This window comes from Engystomops pustulosus, chromosome 2, assembly GCF_040894005.1.
Source record: "Engystomops pustulosus chromosome 2, aEngPut4.maternal, whole genome shotgun sequence".
Classification (NCBI taxonomy): Eukaryota; Metazoa; Chordata; class Amphibia; order Anura; family Leptodactylidae; genus Engystomops; species Engystomops pustulosus.
This window is the reverse complement of record NC_092412.1, coordinates 261,134,171-261,154,224: the sequence shown is the minus strand read 5'-3', so window position 1 is coordinate 261,154,224 and position 20,054 is coordinate 261,134,171. Positions and strand designations below refer to the sequence as shown.

Genomic DNA, 20,054 nt, shown 5'->3' with positions numbered 1-20,054 from the left:
TGTACATCACCTGGCGACTGCCTGTCTACAGTTGTATTGAAGGACATTATATAAGCAATAAGACCCTATGGTTTATCTTGGGGGGGGGGGGGGGCAGAATTAACTGCAAAACAAGTTTAATATTCTGCAATGTAAGCAACAAAAAAAAAGCTACTGAATGAAAAGCAGACAAAATGATTTACTACAGTATAGTGTCCACCAGAAAAGCAGGGGAGACTATAACTGAAATCTCCCCCAGTGGAGACCCGGTCTACAGGTCTGATCTGTCACAGTTTTGTGCTCTTCGGCAGAGAATATAGTAATTCTGCCAGGTCTGACGTTTATGACCCTGCCCGACCACCGAGTTTGCTTGGAGAAGACAGTAAGCTAGCGGAGAGGGGGAATGTTATGTGCCACCTATTAATAGCTCCCAACCATCCCGGATTTGGTGGGACAGTCCAGGTTTTTCTCATCTGTCCTGCCATCACGGGTGGTTGGGAGATCGTTCCAAATATTTCCTCCAGGTCCCGCAGGTTGTTCCTGCTCTTTGTCCCACACCTGAGTTCAACCTCTGTCCTGGTCATGATAGTGACTCACAGTGAAGCCAGAAGGCGGGTACTGATATCTCCACCATGGACTGTGCTGCCTGAAGCCTGGCACCTCCCCCAGGAGGCGGAACTTCTTCCCGCAGCATTCCCCCTCCCCAAGGTATATTCTATCACTGGAGCATATCCCGACACTTATCACTGAGGCCCCCACCAATCAGTAAATTAGGCCCGATCCTGTGGATACGTATACAACTTATTGACTGGAGTATAAGCTCCAGGATAGGAAATGCAGCCGCTACTCTGCTAAAATGTCCAGCAGCGGCCTCACCTCATTACTAAAAAGTCCACAGCAGATGCCCCCCCCCTTTACAGCAATGTCTACTACAGAACACACACCCCTTTACTGGAGAGTCCACAGGAGAGCCCCTCTTTAATGAAATGTCTACAGCAGATGTACCCTTTACTAAAATATCCTCCGCAGATCCCCCCTTTAAAGAGGACCTGTCACCCCATTTATCGGCACTAGGAGATGTTACTAAAGTAAGCCGCTCCTAGTGCTCGATCAAACGCCGCGGTGTTAGAGTGATAGCGTTACCGGAAACCTCCAGTAACGCTATCTAACACTGCGGCGGGGTATAGTGCAATCATCGGACAGCTTGCAAAGCCGTCCCGCTCACTCAATAGGCCGGCATTGACTGCCGCGCGCTAGGCGGCAGTCACCGCCCCTGTCACGCCCCATCCCCGCCCCCTCATGAATACGTACTTTAGTAAGCAGCTCCTAGTGCCGATAAATGGGGTGACAGGTCCTCTTTAAAGAAATGTCCACCCCAGGTGCCCCCGTTTAATGTTTCTTCCACATCAGGCCCTCTTGAAAGAAAAAATCTATACTCATCTTCCAGCTTCTCCTTGCGGCTCCATCTTCTCCTCTTCAAGGCCATGTGGCATCATAGTGTAAGGGCCTGCGAGGCGCCTAAACTATGACGTCACGTGGCTGCAACACCGCCACATTATAGTGATTATAGTGATCCGGGCTGGAAGAGGAGAAGGTGGAGCTGAGGGGCCGGGAAGAAGAAGCCAGAAGGTGAGTACAAGTTTTTTTTTTCAGACTGATGGCGGATCTTCATAAAGGCCCCAGGTGCCCGCCCATACCGCCTATATAAAGATCTGCCACTGGGTGTCAGCTGCATAATACAGCTGACACACGCCTGTTACTGCCGTGGTCTGTACAGGCACTGATTACCGCAGTTAACCTGTTAAGTGCCGGAGTTGAACCCAACCACAGCAATTAACAATTCTGGACCCCGCCATATTGAATGGCCGATCCTCCCTTCCCTTCCCCAGTGATGTCATCAGGGGCCAAGACAGCCAATAGTCTCATAAAGAGAATAGGCATATTTATCATACGCTGGAATTCGTGGGCCCACATATATCATATATACCCCTCACACCACAGCAACGGACCACACTGTGCCCCCACATATATCATATATACCCCTCACACCACAACTGACCACACTGTGCCCCCACATATATCATATATACCCCTCACACCACAACTGACCACACTGTACCCCCCACATATATCATATATACCCCTCACACCACAACTGACCACACTGTGCCCCCACATATATCATATATACCCCTCACACCACAACTGACCACACAGTGCCCCCACATATATCATATATACCCCTCACACCACAACTGACCACACAGTGCCCCCACATATATCATATATACCCCTCACACCACAACTGTCCACACTGTGCCCCCACATGTATCATATATACCCCTCATACCACAACTGCCCACACTGTGCCCCCACATATATCATATATACCCCTCACACCACAACTGTCCACACTGTGCCCCCACATGTATCATATATACCCCTCACACCACAACTGACCACACTGTGCCCCCACATATATCATATATACCCCTCACACCACAACTGACCACACTGTACCCCTACATATATCATATATACCCCTCACACCACAACTGACCACACTGTACCCCACATATATCACATATACCCCTCACACCACAACTGCCCACACTGTACCCCCACATATATCATATATACCCCTCACACCACAACTGACCACACTGTGCCCCCACATATATCATATATACCCCTCACACCACAACTGACCACACTGTACTCCCACAAGTATCATATATACCCCACACACCACAACTGACCACACTGTACCCCTACATATATCATATATACCCCTCACACCACAACTGACCACACTTCACCCTCACATATATCATATATACCCCTCACACCACAACTGACCACACTGTGCCCCCACATATATCATATATTCCCCTTACACCACAACTGACCACACTGTGCCCCCACATATATCATATATACCCCTCACACCACAACTGACCACACTGTACCCCCACATATATCATATATAACCCTCGCGCCACAACTGACCACACTGTGCTCCCCCACATATATCATATATACCCCTCACACCACAACTGACCACACTGTACCCCCACATATATCATATATACCCCTCACTCCACAACTGACCACACTGTGCCCCCATATATATCATATATACCCCTCACACCACAACTGACCACACTGCACCCCCACATATATCATATATACCCTTTACACCACAACTGACCACACTGTACCCCCACATATATCATATATACCCCTCACACCACAACTGACCACACTGTGCCCCCACATATATCATATATACCCCTCACACCACAACTGACCACACTGTGCCCCCCTATATATCATATATACCCCTCACACCACAACTGACCACACTGTACCCCTACATATATCATATATACCCCTCACACCACAACTGACCACACTGTACCCCCACATATATCATATATACCCCTCACACCACAACTGACCACACTGTGCTCTCGCATATATCATATATACTCCTCACACCACAACTGACCACACTGTACCCCCATATATATATTATATATCCCTCACACCAAAACTGACCACACTGTGCCCTTATATATATATTATATATCCCTCACACCACAACTGACCACACTGTACCCCCACATATATCATATATACCCCTCACACCACAACTGACCACACTGTGCTCCCGCATATATAATATATACTCCTCACACCACAACTGACCACACTGTGCCCCCACATATATCATATATACCCCTCACACCACAACTGCCCACACTCTACCCTACATATATCATATATACCCCTCACACCACAACTGACCATACTGTACCCCACATATATCATATATACCCCTCCCACCACAAGTGACCACCCTGTGCCCCACATATATCATATACACCCCTCACACCACAACTGACCACACTGCACCCCCACATATATCATATATACCCCTCACACCACAACTGACCACACTGCACCCCCACATATATCATATATACTTCTCACACCACAACTGACCACACTGTACCCCCACATATATCATATATACCCCTCACACCACAACTGAGCACACTGTGCTCCCACATATATCATATATACCTCTCACACCACAACTGACCACACTGCGCGCCCATATATATCATATATACCCCTCACACCACAACTGACCACACTGTACCCCCACATATATCATATATACCCCTCACACCACAACTGACCACACTGCGCGCCCACATATATCATATATACCCCTCACACCACAACTGACCACACTGCGCGCCCACATATATCATATATACCCCTCACACCACAACTGACCACACTGTGCTCCCACATATATCATATATACCGCGCACACCACAACTGACCACACTGCGCGCCCACATATATCATATATACCCCTCACACCACAACTGACCACACTGTACCCACCACATATATCATATATACTTCTCACACCACAACTGACCACACTGTGCCCCCACATATATCATATATACCCCTCACACCGCAACAGACCGCACTGTACCCCCACATATATCATATATACCCCTCACACCACAACTGACCACACTGTGCTCCCACATATATCATATATACCTCGCACACCACAACTGACCACACTGTGCCCCCAGATATATCATATATACCCCTCACACCACAACTGACCACACTGTACCCCCACATATATCATATATACTTCTCACACCACAACTGACCGCACTTTGCATGATACATTGTGACACCTCAAGAAATATTATACATCTAAAGATTATTGTATGTTACCCCTTGAAAAATTTCATACTGTTGAAACTTAGCTAGATAGACCACTCCACCTATTGCTATATATGATGTGTCCTATAATGTCCTGGACTATATATTCCTGAGCCGCTGCTTTTCCTGGGATTGATGAGCCCCAAGCCCCCAGTCTGTCCAGTGACCCGGAGGGTCCGCACACGTTACATAAGACACAGTAATAGCATAAGCAACATGGCTGACACCGATTATATATTATTACTTGTTGGAGCCTTATGATCTACCTGGATTCCTCTAACAATGATTTCTATGACCTGACACTGAACATTTCATGTGCGGACAACCTGCCCCTGAATCCCGGATGAGAGGCGTCGCTGTCGCGTCCGTGTTATTGTTCTTACTGACTGTAAAGATGACAAGATTGATCGGCCATTGTGTAACCGGCAAATTTATTGTACTGATTGTTCAGAAACGTAAAGCTCCAGAACATCACAAGTAGAAAGATGTGGCTGTTAACCCTTGGTGTGATGGCCAATGACCACAATGAGCCCACCTCCTTCACCATAGATGGATCCAGTAGAGCCTGAACCCGGGAACATGCTGGTGGTTCTGGGGAAATGAAATGGACTCGGAATAGTGAAACCCAACAGTTTGGAAATAGATGGTGAATATTATGGCCCCCAACATGAATTGTTGTCCAAGCAGTCAGGGAATAAGTGGCAAAGAGGTGCGGTCAGTGCAGACGCTTCGGTTGTTGGGATGGTGCACCACTGGTTAGGAGTTTCTTGTGTTGGGTTCTGATATCCTGGGTGGTCTCTTCATCACTCAGCACTATACAGGGGGACACAATATAAGTGATGACTCTAATCTGGGGTCTGTCACCCCATGATAAGCGATGGCACCCAGGCGGCTCCTCCTCCAGCCATAAGAGACTTTCTGTAATACCAACATCCTGCAGGGGAGAAAACCAAAAAGATTCAACTGTAGTTTGAGTTGTTTCGCAAAAATGTTGATTTTGTTGAAGCCTAAAAAGAAAAAAAAAACATACAAAAGGAACAAAGGGAAACAAAAAGAGTAAAACATCATCATCACAACGGCCACTAGAGACCATATGGAGAAGATGAAACAATAGATGGATGTGACTGTGCGGGGCCTCGCGTCTCTAGGTCCTTATGTTGCTGGATATCCACGACGGCCACAAAAACATCACATTCACCAAGGAATTAGGCTAAAAACACCAAAAGCACAGAACACAACGTGACCAAATGTAGACATCATAGAGAGACCGTCGCTCTGTAACCCATCCGACGTGGTCAGAGCTGAGGCTTGTGATAGGGGCTCCTGACGTTTCATATAGTTTATATACACATGGAGATTGTTCCTGCACATGTTGAGGTTTGGTAAGAAAGTGACTGCACGTGGAGATAAGTTACTCAGGGAACGACGTCTGAAGGAGTGAAAGGACTGTCATGGGACTGTCATAAATATAACGAATACCCTCAGCCACAGAGGAGCCCCCTGGATTATTGCAGAAAAATTGAGGAAAAATCAGACTAAGAAAATATATAACCTCCCAGGTGCCCTGACATCTTCACCCTCCCAGGTGCCCTGACATCTTCACCCTCCCGGGTGCCCCGACATCTTCACCCTCCCGGGTGCCCCGACATCTTCACCCTCCCGGGTGCCCTGACACCTTCACCCTCCCGGGTGCCCTGACATCTTCACCCTCCCAGGTGTCCTGACATCTACACCCTCCCAGGTGCCCTGACACCTTCACCCTCCCAGGTGCCCTGACATCTTCACCCTCCCAGGTGCCCTGACATCTTCACCCTCCCAGGTGCCCTGACATCTTCACCCTCCCGGGTGCCCTGACATCTTCACCCTCCCAGGTGCCCTGACATCTTCACTCTCCCAGGTGCCCTGACATCTTCACCCTCCCAGGTGCCCTGACATCTTCACCCTCCCGGGTGCCCTGACACCTTCACCCTCCCGGGTGCCCTGACATCTTCACCCTCCCAGGTGTCCTAACATCTTCACCCTCCCAGGTGTCCTGACATCTTCACCCTCCCAGGTGCTCTGACATCTTCACCCTCCCAGGTGCCCTGACATCTTCACCCTCCCAGGTGCCCTGACATCTTCTTCCTCCCAGGTGCCCTGACATCTTCACCCTCCCAGGTGCCCTGACATCTTCACCCTCCCAGGTGCCCTGACATCTTCACCCTCCCAGGTGCCCTGACATCTTCACCCTCCCATGTGCCCTGACAACTTCACCCTCCCAGGTGCTCTGACATCTTCACCCTCCCAGGTGCCCTGACATCTTCACCCTCCCAGGTGCCCTGACATCTTCACCCTCCCAGGTGCCCCGACATCTTCACCCTCCCAGGTGCCCTGACATCTTCTTCCTCCCAGGTGCCCTGACATCTTCTTCCTCCCAGGTGCCCTGACATCTTCTTCCTCCCAGGTGCCCTGACATCTTCACCCTCCCAGGTGCCCTGACATCTTCTTCCTCCCAGGTGCCCTGACATCTTCTTCCTCCCAGGTGCCCTGACATCTTCTTCCTCCCAGGTGCCCTGACATCTTCACCCTCCCAGGTGCCCTGACATCTTCTTCCTCCCAGGTGCCCTGACATCTTCTTCCTCCCAGGTGCCCTGACATCTTCTTCCTCCCAGGTGCCCTGACATCTTCACCCTCCCAGGTGCCCTGACATCTTCACCCTCCCGGGTGCCCTGACATCTTCACCCTCCCAGGTGTCCTAACATCTTCACCCTCCCAGGTGTCCTGACATCTTCACCCTCCCAGGTGCTCTGACATCTTCACCCTCCCAGGTGCCCTGACATCTTCACCCTCCCAGGTGCCCTGACATCTTCTTCCTCCCAGGTGCCCTGACATCTTCACCCTCCCAGGTGCCCTGACATCTTCACCCTCCCAGGTGCCCTGACATCTTCACCCTCCCAGGTGCCCTGACATCTTCACCCTCCCATGTGCCCTGACAACTTCACCCTCCCAGGTGCTCTGACATCTTCACCCTCCCAGGTGCCCTGACATCTTCTTCCTCCCAGGTGCCCTGACATCTTCACCCTCCCAGGTGCCCTGACATCTTCTTCCTCCCAGGTGCCCTGACATCTTCTTCCTCCCAGGTGCCCTGACATCTTCTTCCTCCCAGGTGCCCTGACATCTTCACCCTCCCAGGTGCCCTGACATCTTCACCCTCCCGGGTGCCCTGACATCTTCTTCCTCCCGGGTGCCCTGACATCTTCACCCTCCAAGGTGCCCTGACATCTTCACCCTCCCAGGTGCCCTGACATCTTCACCCTCCCGGGTGCCCTGACATCTTCACCCTCCCGGGTGCCCTGACATCTTCACCCTCCCGGGTGCCCTGACATCTTCACCCTCCCGGGTGCCCTGACATCTTCACCCTCCCGGGTGCCCTGACATCTTCACCCTCCCAGGTGCCCTGACATCTTCACCCTCCCAGGTGCCCTGACATCTTCACCCTCCCAGGTGCCCTGACATCTTCACCCTCCCATGTGCCCTGACAACTTCACCCTCCCAGGTGCTCTGACATCTTCACCCTCCCAGGTGCCCTGACATCTTCTTCCTCCCAGGTGCCCTGACATCTTCACCCTCCCAGGTGCCCTGACATCTTCACCCTCCCAGGTGCCCTGACATCTTCTTCCTCCCAGGTGCCCTGACATCTTCTTCCTCCCAGGTGCCCTGACATCTTCACCCTCCCGGGTGCCCTGACATCTTCACCCTCCCGGGTGCCCTGACATCTTCTTCCTCCCGGGTGCCCTGACATCTTCACCCTCCAAGGTGCCCTGACATCTTCACCCTCCCGGGTGCCCTGACATCTTCACCCTCCCGGGTGCCCTGACATCTTCTTCCTCCCGGGTGCCCTGACATCTTCACCCTCCCAGGTGCCCTGACATCTTCACCCTCCCAGGTGCCCTGACATCTTCACCCTCCCATGTGCCCTGACAACTTCACCCTCCCGGGTGCCCTGACATCTTCACCCTCCCGGGTGCCCTGACATCTTCACCCTCCCGGGTGCCCTGACATCTTCACCCTCCCGGGTGCCCTGACATCTTCACCCTCCCAGGTGCCCTGACATCTTCACCCTCCCAGGTGCCCTGACATCTTCTCTCCTGGAGTCTTAATAACCAGTTTTAGAAACCAAAAGGAGAACAGAACCAATTCAATTTGGAAGACAGAAGCTTTTTGCGCTAGTTAGAAGTTATACAGTGCGATCCCTTCTCTACATTTGCAGGATTAGGCAGTGCAGGGGTTAAACAGATTATTGGGCCAGTACAGCAGAACAGACCTTCCCCTACAGACAGTGATGAGAGATCAGGTCCTCCTCCCATTGTTATGAGCTCCTCTCCAGGGGTATATAAGCCGGGGTGGAGGTTCCTAGCTGTAGACCACAGAGCTAGCACTCACAATGGCCGCCATACAGTTTGCATTGCTTTTTGTCTTTGCTGTTATTTCCCAGCACTGCGCCTATGGATTCCTGCCCCTGGGAGGTGGTAGCAATGGAGGTGGTGCAAAGTTGGGACCAGAAAAGCCGGCTACCCCAGGGATACAAGATCTCCTGAAGTCGGTAAGTGACCTCCTCAGCTTCTCGTTACTCCTGGTCCTGTGTAACGACCGGCTGCCAGGACCTTCTCATGCACAGGACCTCAGACCCGTCCTTCTCCTACTAACATTCACTGTGTCAGATGGTTGTTGTAGTCTCTTTGTCCCTAATATTAGTGCGGAGAAAGTCCCTGGTGTGATTGAAAACCCAGGAACCTAAGGTCTCACCAAGGTAATTGCTTGAGGGACACTTCCACACGTACTAGGACTTTCTTATCTTCGATGTCAAAACTTTTGCAATACAAAACTGCAGGATATACAGAAGGTCTCGTACACGGCACCAGGTTGATTTAAGCAAATAATTCGTAACATTCGTGCAATGAAAAGTTATACATTTTTTTCCAATATACTTTCTATATCAATCCCTCAATTTTTTTCTAGATCTCTGTTTGCTGTCATACTAGATAAGAACACACAGGTGCACGGCTCGTTATATCCCCGGTCATGTGATGTCACACAGGTGCACGGCTCGTTATATCTCTAGTCATGTGATGTCACACAGGTGCACGGCTCGTTATATCCCCGGTCATGTGATGTCACACAGGTGCACGGCTCGTTATATCCCCGGTCATGTGATGTCACACAGGTGCACGGCTCGTTATATCTCTAGTCATGTGATGTCACACAGGTGCACGGCTCGTTATATCCCCGGTCATGTGATGTCACACAGGTGCACGGCTCGTTATATCTCTAGTCATGTGATGTCACACAGGTGCACGGCTCGTTATATCCCCGGTCATGTGATGTCACACAGGTGCACGGCTCATTATATCTCTAGTCATGTGATGTCACACAGGTGCACGGCTCGTTATATCCCCGGTCATGTGATGTCACACAGGTGCACGGCTCATTATATCTCTAGTCATGTGATGTCACACAGGTGCACGGCTCGTTATATCTCTAGTCATGTGATTTCACACAGGTGCACGGCTCGTTATATCTCTAGTCATGTGATGTCACACAGGTGCACGGCTCGTTATACCTCTAGTCATGTGATTTCACACAGGTGCACGACTCGTTATATCTCTAGTCATGTGAGGAGGACAGGAGGAGGCAGGAGGACAGGGCTCTACAGGAGGAGGCTGGAGGAAAGGGGGCTACAGGAGGAAGCTGGAGGACAGGAGGAGGCAGGAGGCTGAAGGACAGGAGGAGGCAGGAGGTTAGAGGAGGCAGGAGAGGACAGGAGGCTACAGGAGGAGGCTGGAGGACAGTAGGCCACAGGAGGAGGCTGGAGGAAAGGGGGCTACAGGAGGAAGCTGGAGGACAGGAGGAGGCAGGAGGTTAGAGGAGGCAGGAGAGGACAGGAGGCTACAGGAGGAGGCTGGAGGACAGGAGTCTGGAGGACAGGAGGCTACAGGAGGAGGCTGGAGGACAGGAGTCTGGAGGACAGGAGGAGGCAGGAAGACAGGGGGCTACAGGAGGACACAGGTTACAGGAGGACAGGGGGTTACAGGAGGACAGGGGGCTACAGGAGGAGGCTGGAGGAAAGGGGGCTACAGGAGGAAACTGAAGGACAGGAGGAGGCAGGAGGCTGAAGGACAGGATGAGGCAGGAGAGGACAGGAGGATACAGGAGGAGGCTGGAGGACAGGGGGCTACAGGAAGAGGTTGGAGGAGAGGAGGCCACAGGAGGAGGCTGGAGGACAGGGGGCTACAGAAGGAGGATGGAGGACAGGGGGCTACAGGAGGAGGATGGAGGACAGGAGATACAGGAGGAGGGTGGAGGACAAGAGGCTACAGGAGGAGGCTGGAGGACAGGGGGCTACAGGAGGAGGATGGAGGACAGGGGGCTACAGGAGGAGGATGGAGGACAGGAGGCCACAGGAGGAGGATGGAGGACAGGGGGTCACAGGGGGTGGCTGGAGGAGAGGAGGCTACGGGAGGAGGCTGGAGGACAGGAGGAGGCTGGAGGACAGGAGGCTACAGGAGGAGGCTGGAGGACAGGGGGTTACAGGAGGAGGCTGGAGGACAAGAGGCTACAGGAGGAGGCTGGAGGACAGGGGGCTACAGGAGGAGGATGGAGGACAGGAGGCTACAGGAGGAGGATGGAGGACAGGGGGTCACAGGGGGTGGCTGGAGGAGAGGAGGCTACGGGAGGAGGCTGGAGGACAGGAGGCTACAGGAGGAGGCTGGAGGACAGGGGGCTACAGGAGGAGGCTGGAGGACAGGAGGCTACAGGAGGAGGCTGGAGGACAGGGGGCTACAGGGGGAGGCTGGAGGACAGGAGGCTGGAGGACAGGGGGCTACAGGAGGAGGCTGGAGTACAGGGGGTCACAGGGGGAGGCTGGAGGACAGGAGGCTGGAGGACATAGGGCCACAGGGGGAGGAGGATAGAGAACAGGGTCCACACCATGTGAGGAGGGGTGGGGGTAGGAGTACAGGTAGGCTTATGTGTAAGTTTGGGGAGATAAATAAGAGTGGAAAACCAAATGTAAAGGAAGGATAAAATAAAAAAGTTTTATATGTTTCAGAGTTGGATTAGGTGTAATTATACGGGTCCATGGGGGGTGGTGGCCAAAGTAAGGGGCACTGTACTATCTGGGGACCACCAAGATCGATATTATGCTACACTTGTGGGTGGGGCAATGGGCGTGGTTTATTTTAAAAAAAAAAGGGGCCAAAAGTTGGGAGGAAAAATTGTAGAACTTTTCATTACACAAAGGTTAATTCTTTACAGAATATCAGTAGTGATGTCCACATAACCTCATCCCTACTCACCTCCTACTCATCTCTTACACGCCTCCTACTTGCCACCTACTCGCCTCCTACACGCCTCCTACACGCCTCCTTCTCGCCTCCTACACGCCTCCTTCTCGCCTCCTACACGCCTCCTACTCGCCTCCTACACGCCTCCTACACGCCTCCTACACGCCTCCTACTCGCCTCTTACACGCCTCCTACTCGCCTCCTACACGCCTCCTACTCGCCTCCTACTCGCCTCCTACTCGCCTCCTACTCGCCTCTTACACGCCTCCTACACGCCTCCTACTCGCCTCCTACTCGCCTCCTACTCGCCTCCTACACGCCTTCTACACGCCTCCTACACGCCTCCTACACGCCTCCTACTCGCCTCCTACTCGCCTCCTACTCGCCTCCTACTCGCCTCTTACACGCCTCCTACACGCCTCCTACTCGCCTCCTACACGACTCCTACACGCCTCCTACACGCCTCCTACACGCCTCCTACTCGCCTCCTACACGCCTCCTACTCGCCTCCTACTCGCCTCCTACTCCATGGGACCGGACCCAGAGACCTCTCCGCAGTGATAATATCTGTGCAGGACTCGGGGTTCAGCCTCATTTCTCTTCTGATAATAACAGACAAGCGCAGGTCCTACGGGAGGTGAGGTGACCCGCACCTTGTTACCCTCCATCTTCCCCTCCCCAGACGAGGCGACCAGGTCCCATCACAGTTGTAGAGAACCCATCAGGGAAATCCAGGACCATAAAACATCTACAGGTCCTTATGGTCAGGGGGTTCAGTGTCCCAAAGATTTTTTAAATACATTTTTTGTTGCGGGCCCAGACATCGCTGATTCAGGACACTAGACCAATGTTCCAGAAGGATCTGCGGGTGATTTCATGAGTCAAATCGCCTGATAGGTTCCTTTAAATGATAAGCAACTTAATAACAAAATATTTTGCAATGTATCTTATTTATAATGTATCCAATCAGAGAAACTTCATAGGAAGCTTCCTCCCCCTATCAGCCCCATCCCCCCAATGCACAGAAAAAGTCTCTGCTATATCCATGCTGATAGTGACTGCTCCCCCTGTGACTACACTACACAAGTCATCAGGGTCTACTGAGAGGGGAGGGGGAAGCAGGGCCAGGGGATTCATGAGTCTGTAGAACACAAGTCACATGATGACGCAAGGGGCAGGGCTAGCAGCACGGAGACATATCCCAATACTTTACATGAGTAACATTGAATAGTGCAACAAAATAAAATATAGTGGCCCACATTCACTAAGAGCAATGCACTGTGTACTATGATCAGTGTCCTATGTGCAGGGTGTGTCCTATGTCCAGTATATACCATGTGCAGTGTGTCCTATGTCCAGTATATACTATGTGCAGTGTGTCCTATGTCCAGTATATACTATGTGCAGGGTGTGTCCTATGTCCAGTATATACTATGTGCAGTGTGTCCTATGTCCAGTATATACTATGTGCAGGGTGTGTCCTATGTCCAGTATATACTATGTGCAGTGTCCTGTGTAGTCTGGGATTCGAACCCTAGACCCTCTGCATTAGAGATAGGAGCCTCAATCCACTGAGCTATAAGCCAAGTGATTATCCAGCTGAGGATTTTTGGTAACTAAGAGCTGGCAACTGCTACTGTTACACTGTGGCACAGACTAATGCCCTGATATATCTCTAGTCATGTGATGTCACACAGGTGCACGGCTCGTTATATCCCCGGTCATGTGATGTCACACAGGTGCACGGCTCATTATATCTCTAGTCATGTGATGTCACACAGGTGCACGGCTCGTTATATCCCCGGTCATGTGATGTCACACAGGTGCACGGCTCATTATATCTCTAGTCATGTGATGTCACACAGGTGCACGGCTCGTTATATCTCTAGTCATGTGATTTCACACAGGTGCACGGCTCGTTATATCTCTAGTCATGTGATGTCACACAGGTGCACGGCTCGTTATACCTCTAGTCATGTGATTTCACACAGGTGCACGACTCGTTATATCTCTAGTCATGTGAGGAGGACAGGAGGAGGCAGGAGGACAGGGCTCTACAGGAGGAGGCTGGAGGAAAGGGGGCTACAGGAGGAAGCTGGAGGACAGGAGGAGGCAGGAGGCTGAAGGACAGGAGGAGGCAGGAGGTTAGAGGAGGCAGGAGAGGACAGGAGGCTACAGGAGGAGGCTGGAGGACAGTAGGCCACAGGAGGAGGCTGGAGGAAAGGGGGCTACAGGAGGAAGCTGGAGGACAGGAGGAGGCAGGAGGTTAGAGGAGGCAGGAGAGGACAGGAGGCTACAGGAGGAGGCTGGAGGACAGGAGTCTGGAGGACAGGAGGCTACAGGAGGAGGCTGGAGGACAGGAGTCTGGAGGACAGGAGGAGGCAGGAAGACAGGGGGCTACAGGAGGACACAGGTTACAGGAGGACAGGGGGTTACAGGAGGACAGGGGGCTACAGGAGGAGGCTGGAGGAAAGGGGGCTACAGGAGGAAACTGAAGGACAGGAGGAGGCAGGAGGCTGAAGGACAGGATGAGGCAGGAGAGGACAGGAGGATACAGGAGGAGGCTGGAGGACAGGGGGCTACAGGAAGAGGTTGGAGGAGAGGAGGCCACAGGAGGAGGCTGGAGGACAGGGGGCTACAGAAGGAGGATGGAGGACAGGGGGCTACAGGAGGAGGATGGAGGACAGGAGATACAGGAGGAGGGTGGAGGACAAGAGGCTACAGGAGGAGGCTGGAGGACAGGGGGCTACAGGAGGAGGATGGAGGACAGGGGGCTACAGGAGGAGGATGGAGGACAGGAGGCCACAGGAGGAGGATGGAGGACAGGGGGTCACAGGGGGTGGCTGGAGGAGAGGAGGCTACGGGAGGAGGCTGGAGGACAGGAGGAGGCTGGAGGACAGGAGGCTACAGGAGGAGGCTGGAGGACAGGGGGTTACAGGAGGAGGCTGGAGGACAAGAGGCTACAGGAGGAGGCTGGAGGACAGGGGGCTACAGGAGGAGGATGGAGGACAGGAGGAGGATGGAGGACAGGGGGTCACAGGGGGTGGCTGGAGGAGAGGAGGCTACGGGAGGAGGCTGGAGGACAGGAGGCTACAGGAGGAGGCTGGAGGACAGGGGGCTACAGGAGGAGGCTGGAGGACAGGAGGCTACAGGAGGAGGCTGGAGGACAGGGGGCTACAGGGGGAGGCTGGAGGACAGGAGGCTGGAGGACAGGGGGCTACAGGAGGAGGCTGGAGTACAGGGGGTCACAGGGGGAGGCTGGAGGACAGGAGGCTGGAGGACATAGGGCCACAGGGGGAGGAGGATAGAGAACAGGGTCCACACCATGTGAGGAGGGGTGGGGGTAGGAGTACAGGTAGGCTTATGTGTAAGTTTGGGGAGATAAATAAGAGTGGAAAACCAAATGTAAAGGAAGGATAAAATAAAAAAGTTTTATATGTTTCAGAGTTGGATTAGGTGTAATTATACGGGTCCATGGGGGGTGGTGGCCAAAGTAAGGGGCACTGTACTATCTGGGGACCACCAAGATCGATATTATGCTACACTTGTGGGTGGGGCAATGGGCGTGGTTTATTTAAAAAAAAAAAGGGGCCAAAAGTTGGGAGGAAAAATTGTAGAACTTTTCATTACACAAAGGTTAATTCTTTACAGAATATCAGTAGTGATGTCCACATAACCTCATCCCTACTCACCTCCTACTCATCTCTTACACGCCTCCTACTTGCCACCTACTCGCCTCCTACACGCCTCCTACACGCCTCCTTCTCGCCTCCTACACGCCTCCTTCTCGCCTCCTACACGCCTCCTACTCGCCTCCTACACGCCTCCTACACGCCTCCTACACGCCTCCTACTCGCCTCTTACACGCCTCCTACTCGCCTCCTACACGCCTCCTACTCGCCTCCTACTCGCCTCCTACTCGCCTCCTACTCGCCTCCTACTCGCCTCCTACTCGCCTCTTACACGCCTCCTACACGCCTCCTACTCGCCTCCTACTCGCCTCCTACTCGCCTCCTACACGCCTTCTACACGCCTCCTACACGCCTCCTACACGCCTCCTACTCGCCTCCTACTCGCCTCCTACTCGCCTCCTACTCGCCTCTTACACGCCTCCTACACGCCTCCTACTCGCCTCCTACACGCCTTCTACACGCCTCCTACTCACCTCCTACTCCATGGGACCGGACCCAGAGACCTCTCCGCAGTGATAATATCTGTGCAGGACTCGGGGTTCAGCCTCATTTCTCTTCTGATAATAACAGACAAGCGCAGGTCCTACGGGAGGTGAGGTGACCCGCACCTTGTTACCCTCCATCTTCCCCTCCCCAGACGAGGCGACCAGGTCCCATCACAGTTGTAGAGAACCCATCAGGGAAATCCAGGACCATAAAACATCTACAGGTCCTTATGGTCAGGGGGTTCAGTGTCCCAAAGATTTTTTAAATACATTTTTTGTTGCGGGCCCAGACATCGCTGATTCAGGACACTAGACCAATGTTCCAGAAGGATCTCCGGGTGATTTCATGAGTCAAATCGCCTGATAGGTTCCTTTAAATGATAAGCAACTTAATAACAAAATATTTTGCAATGTATCTTATTTATAATGTATCCAATCAGAGAAACTTCCTAGGAAGCTTCCTCCCCCTATCAGCCCCATCCCCCCAATGCACAGAAAAAGTCTCTGCTATATCCATGCTGATAGTGACTGCTCCCCCTGTGACTACACTACACAAGTCATCAGGGTCTACTGAGAGGGGAGGGGGAAGCAGGGCCAGGGGATTCATGAGTCTGTAGAACACAAGTCACATGATGACGCAAGGGGCAGGGCTAGCAGCACGGAGACATATCCCAATACTTTACATGAGTAACATTGAATAGTGCAACAAAATAAAATATAGTGGCCCACATTCACTAAGAGCAATGCACTGTGTACTATGATCAGTGTCCTATGTGCAGGGTGTGTCCTATGTCCAGTATATACCATGTGCAGTGTGTCCTATGTCCAGTATATACTATGTGCAGTGTGTCCTATGTCCAGTATATACTATGTGCAGGGTGTGTCCTATGTCCAGTATATACTATGTGCAGTGTGTCCTATGTCCAGTATATACTATGTGCAGGGTGTGTCCTATGTCCAGTATATACTATGTGCAGTGTCCTGTGTAGTCTGGGATTCGAACCCTAGACCCTCTGCATTAGAGATAGGAGCCTCAATCCACTGAGCTATAAGCCAAGTGATTATCCAGCTGAGGATTTTTGGTAACTAAGAGCTGGCAACTGCTACTGTTACACTGTGGCACAGACTAATGCCCTGATATATAGGGAGGGATCTTATCAGAGATTATTATTGTAATTATTGAGACTATTATTATTATTATAAATTTTATTATTTTTATTATGGAGATGATTATTAATAATAGTAAAAATAATAATAATAATCTCCATAATAATAATAATAATCATCTCCATAATAATAATAAAAGTCTTAATAATTACAATAATCTCTGAGAAGATCCCTCTCTATATATCAGGGCATTAAACCCGTGTCACAGTGTAACAGTAGCAGTGACAGTTCTTAGTTACCAAAATTCCCCGACTAGATAATCACAGAGGTTATAGCTCAGTGGGTTGAGGCGCTGTGTCATTATTGATCATGGACACTGCAGGTTCTGGGTTCTAATCCCATTCAGGACAAAAAAAAAAAATTATTATTGAGATGATTTTTATTATTATAATATGGTTAAAATTTGGGGCGTGGCCAGGGAGTGATTGGGGGTGTGGCTAAGGGGGATCACCAGGCCAGGATTATGATCGGAGTGTATACTGCAGACTCCCCCCCCCCCCCCCCAATCATTCAGGTCATGGGGATCATGGAGAGATTATAAATTTCCCCTCATTATGTCAACGTATTTGTTTCATCAGATCGCTTATATGATTTACAGATGAATCATAGCAGTTCTGGAATCGAAAGTGTTAGGACTTTGCTCTAATTAAGTGGCTTTTGGATGCACTTGGTAGGTGACAGGTTCCCCATCACTGTTCTAGGGGGCGCAGGTCCTGCAGACATTAGGACCAGAGGCGCCATGAACAAACATGTCCGTGATGATCAAGTAGATGTAACATTGGGGCAGAGGCACCAGGGCTCAGCAGTAGTGGATTATATTATGGGTGGTTGGGCGATAGCTCAGGGCCCGAGTCTCGTAGGGGGGCCTTGACCACCAAAACCACCAATTATATGTTATATTGAGAAGGTTCTTCACCCATGAAATCCGCTTACATCTGTTCCTGCTCTCAATACACATGTACACAAGAGACATTTCAGGACCTTTGATAGTCCTCCAAAGGTCCTGTAACCGCCGATGGAAAGCAGGTAGAATGGATGCATCCTCCAATCCCCAAGAAGCTGATTCTAGTACCAGATGTAGGAAGTCAATTCAGGACCCACCACACAAAGGTCCAAGCACTTACATGTCATTGCTCTTTGTGATAACTTGTGCCTATTTGACCCTTTATTTTATCCTTTTTTGTGTCATCAGCTTTTGTCTGTGCTGAATCTCAGTCCTCCGGCTATTCCTGAAGATGCAGAGGCCGTCTCCTACAGAGAAGCAAAGAACGGCAAATTTAGGTTAATCAAGGTAAATGACCTGCAAAAAAAAGCCAGCCCACTAGGGGGCGCTCTGTAATAACCCAATATAGGGGGTCATTTATCTCATCCCTCTCTGTTTTTGTCTTTTTACCCTCTGCTACTTTGGTCATTTATGAGTCTCACTTTTTCCTGGTATTTTTTCCGATCTCCTTTGGAGACATTTGTTACAAAATGTCTCAGAAATGTCGCACAAATGTCTCAAGTTATTTTTTTACATTTTCTATGTTTTCCATAAGTCTGGTTTCGGCTCTAGTTTTTTGCGTCAAAAAAATGTCTCAAATTTTAGACAATTTGAAATGATAAATGCCATTTGCTACATGTGTCACATCTGGAATAGACGATAAATGTGTCCGACAAACAAATGTCCGGCAGACGTTGCAAAATGTCCCCAAAAAAAGAACAAAAATTGTAATGCACCCAAAAAAAACTTAAAAAGGACAGAAAAAAAATAAGATAAATGACCCCCACAGAGCAGTCCCCTCCACCCACACCATGTGCCGCAACTGTGTCACCTGTCCCTCTGTCTCTCCTCAGGTCCATCTCGGAGGGGAGCTGTACTGTCATGTGAAGCAAATAGCAGGACCCATCCTGGCTCTACCTGTCGTCTCAGATTTAGTGGAAGTTACTGGAAAAGAATGTGGGAAAACTGAGGACGACCCTCTCGAGGATTTCCCCATTCACTAAACACATGGAAGACCGGAAGAGACGACAAATAGCTTCATCATCGATAAATAAGAACCTTTGTCATTTGTAGATGATATAATAAAGACAATGAAAGTAGTGAAGCAAAATATGTGTCTGATGTGTAAAGCCGCGGGGACAATGATATGGAGGAGGATAGAAGCTGCAGGGACAGTGATATGGAGGAGGATAGAAGCTGCAGGGACAGTGATATGGAGGAGGATAGAAGCTGCAGGGACAGTGATATGGAGGAGGATAGAAGCTGCAGGGACAGTGATATGGAGGAGGATAGAAGCTGCAGGACAGTGATATGGAGGAGGATAGAAGCTGCAGGGACATTGATATGGAGGAGAATAGAAGCTGCAGGGACAGTGATATGGAGGAGGATAGAAGCTGCAGGGACAGTGATATGGAGGAGGATAGAAGCTGCAGGGACAATGATATGGAGGAGGATAGAAGCTGCAGGGACAGTGATATGGAGGAGGATAGAAGCTGCAGGGACAGTGATATGGAGGAGGATAGAAGCTGCGGGGACAGTGATATGGAGGAGGATAGAAGCTGCAGGGACAGTGATATGGAGGAGGATAGAAGCTGCAGGGACAATGATATGGAGGAGGATAGAAGCTGCAGGGACAGTGATATGGAGGAGGATAGAAGCTGCA

General features: G+C 50.9%; 1 protein-coding gene across 1 annotated transcript; it reads left to right on the top strand.

Moving 5' to 3' along the window:
• The first annotated feature begins 9,137 nt into the window (after positions 1-9,137).
• Positions 9,138-19,491, top strand: LOC140116832 (cystatin-A1-like). The gene is made up of 3 exons (XM_072133267.1): positions 9,138-9,325; positions 18,602-18,700; positions 19,246-19,491. Exons 1-3 carry the CDS (start codon positions 9,167-9,169, stop codon positions 19,393-19,395), a joined length of 408 nt encoding a protein of 135 aa, XP_071989368.1. The 5' UTR covers positions 9,138-9,166; the 3' UTR covers positions 19,396-19,491.
• Positions 19,492-20,054: the final 563 nt, after the last annotated feature.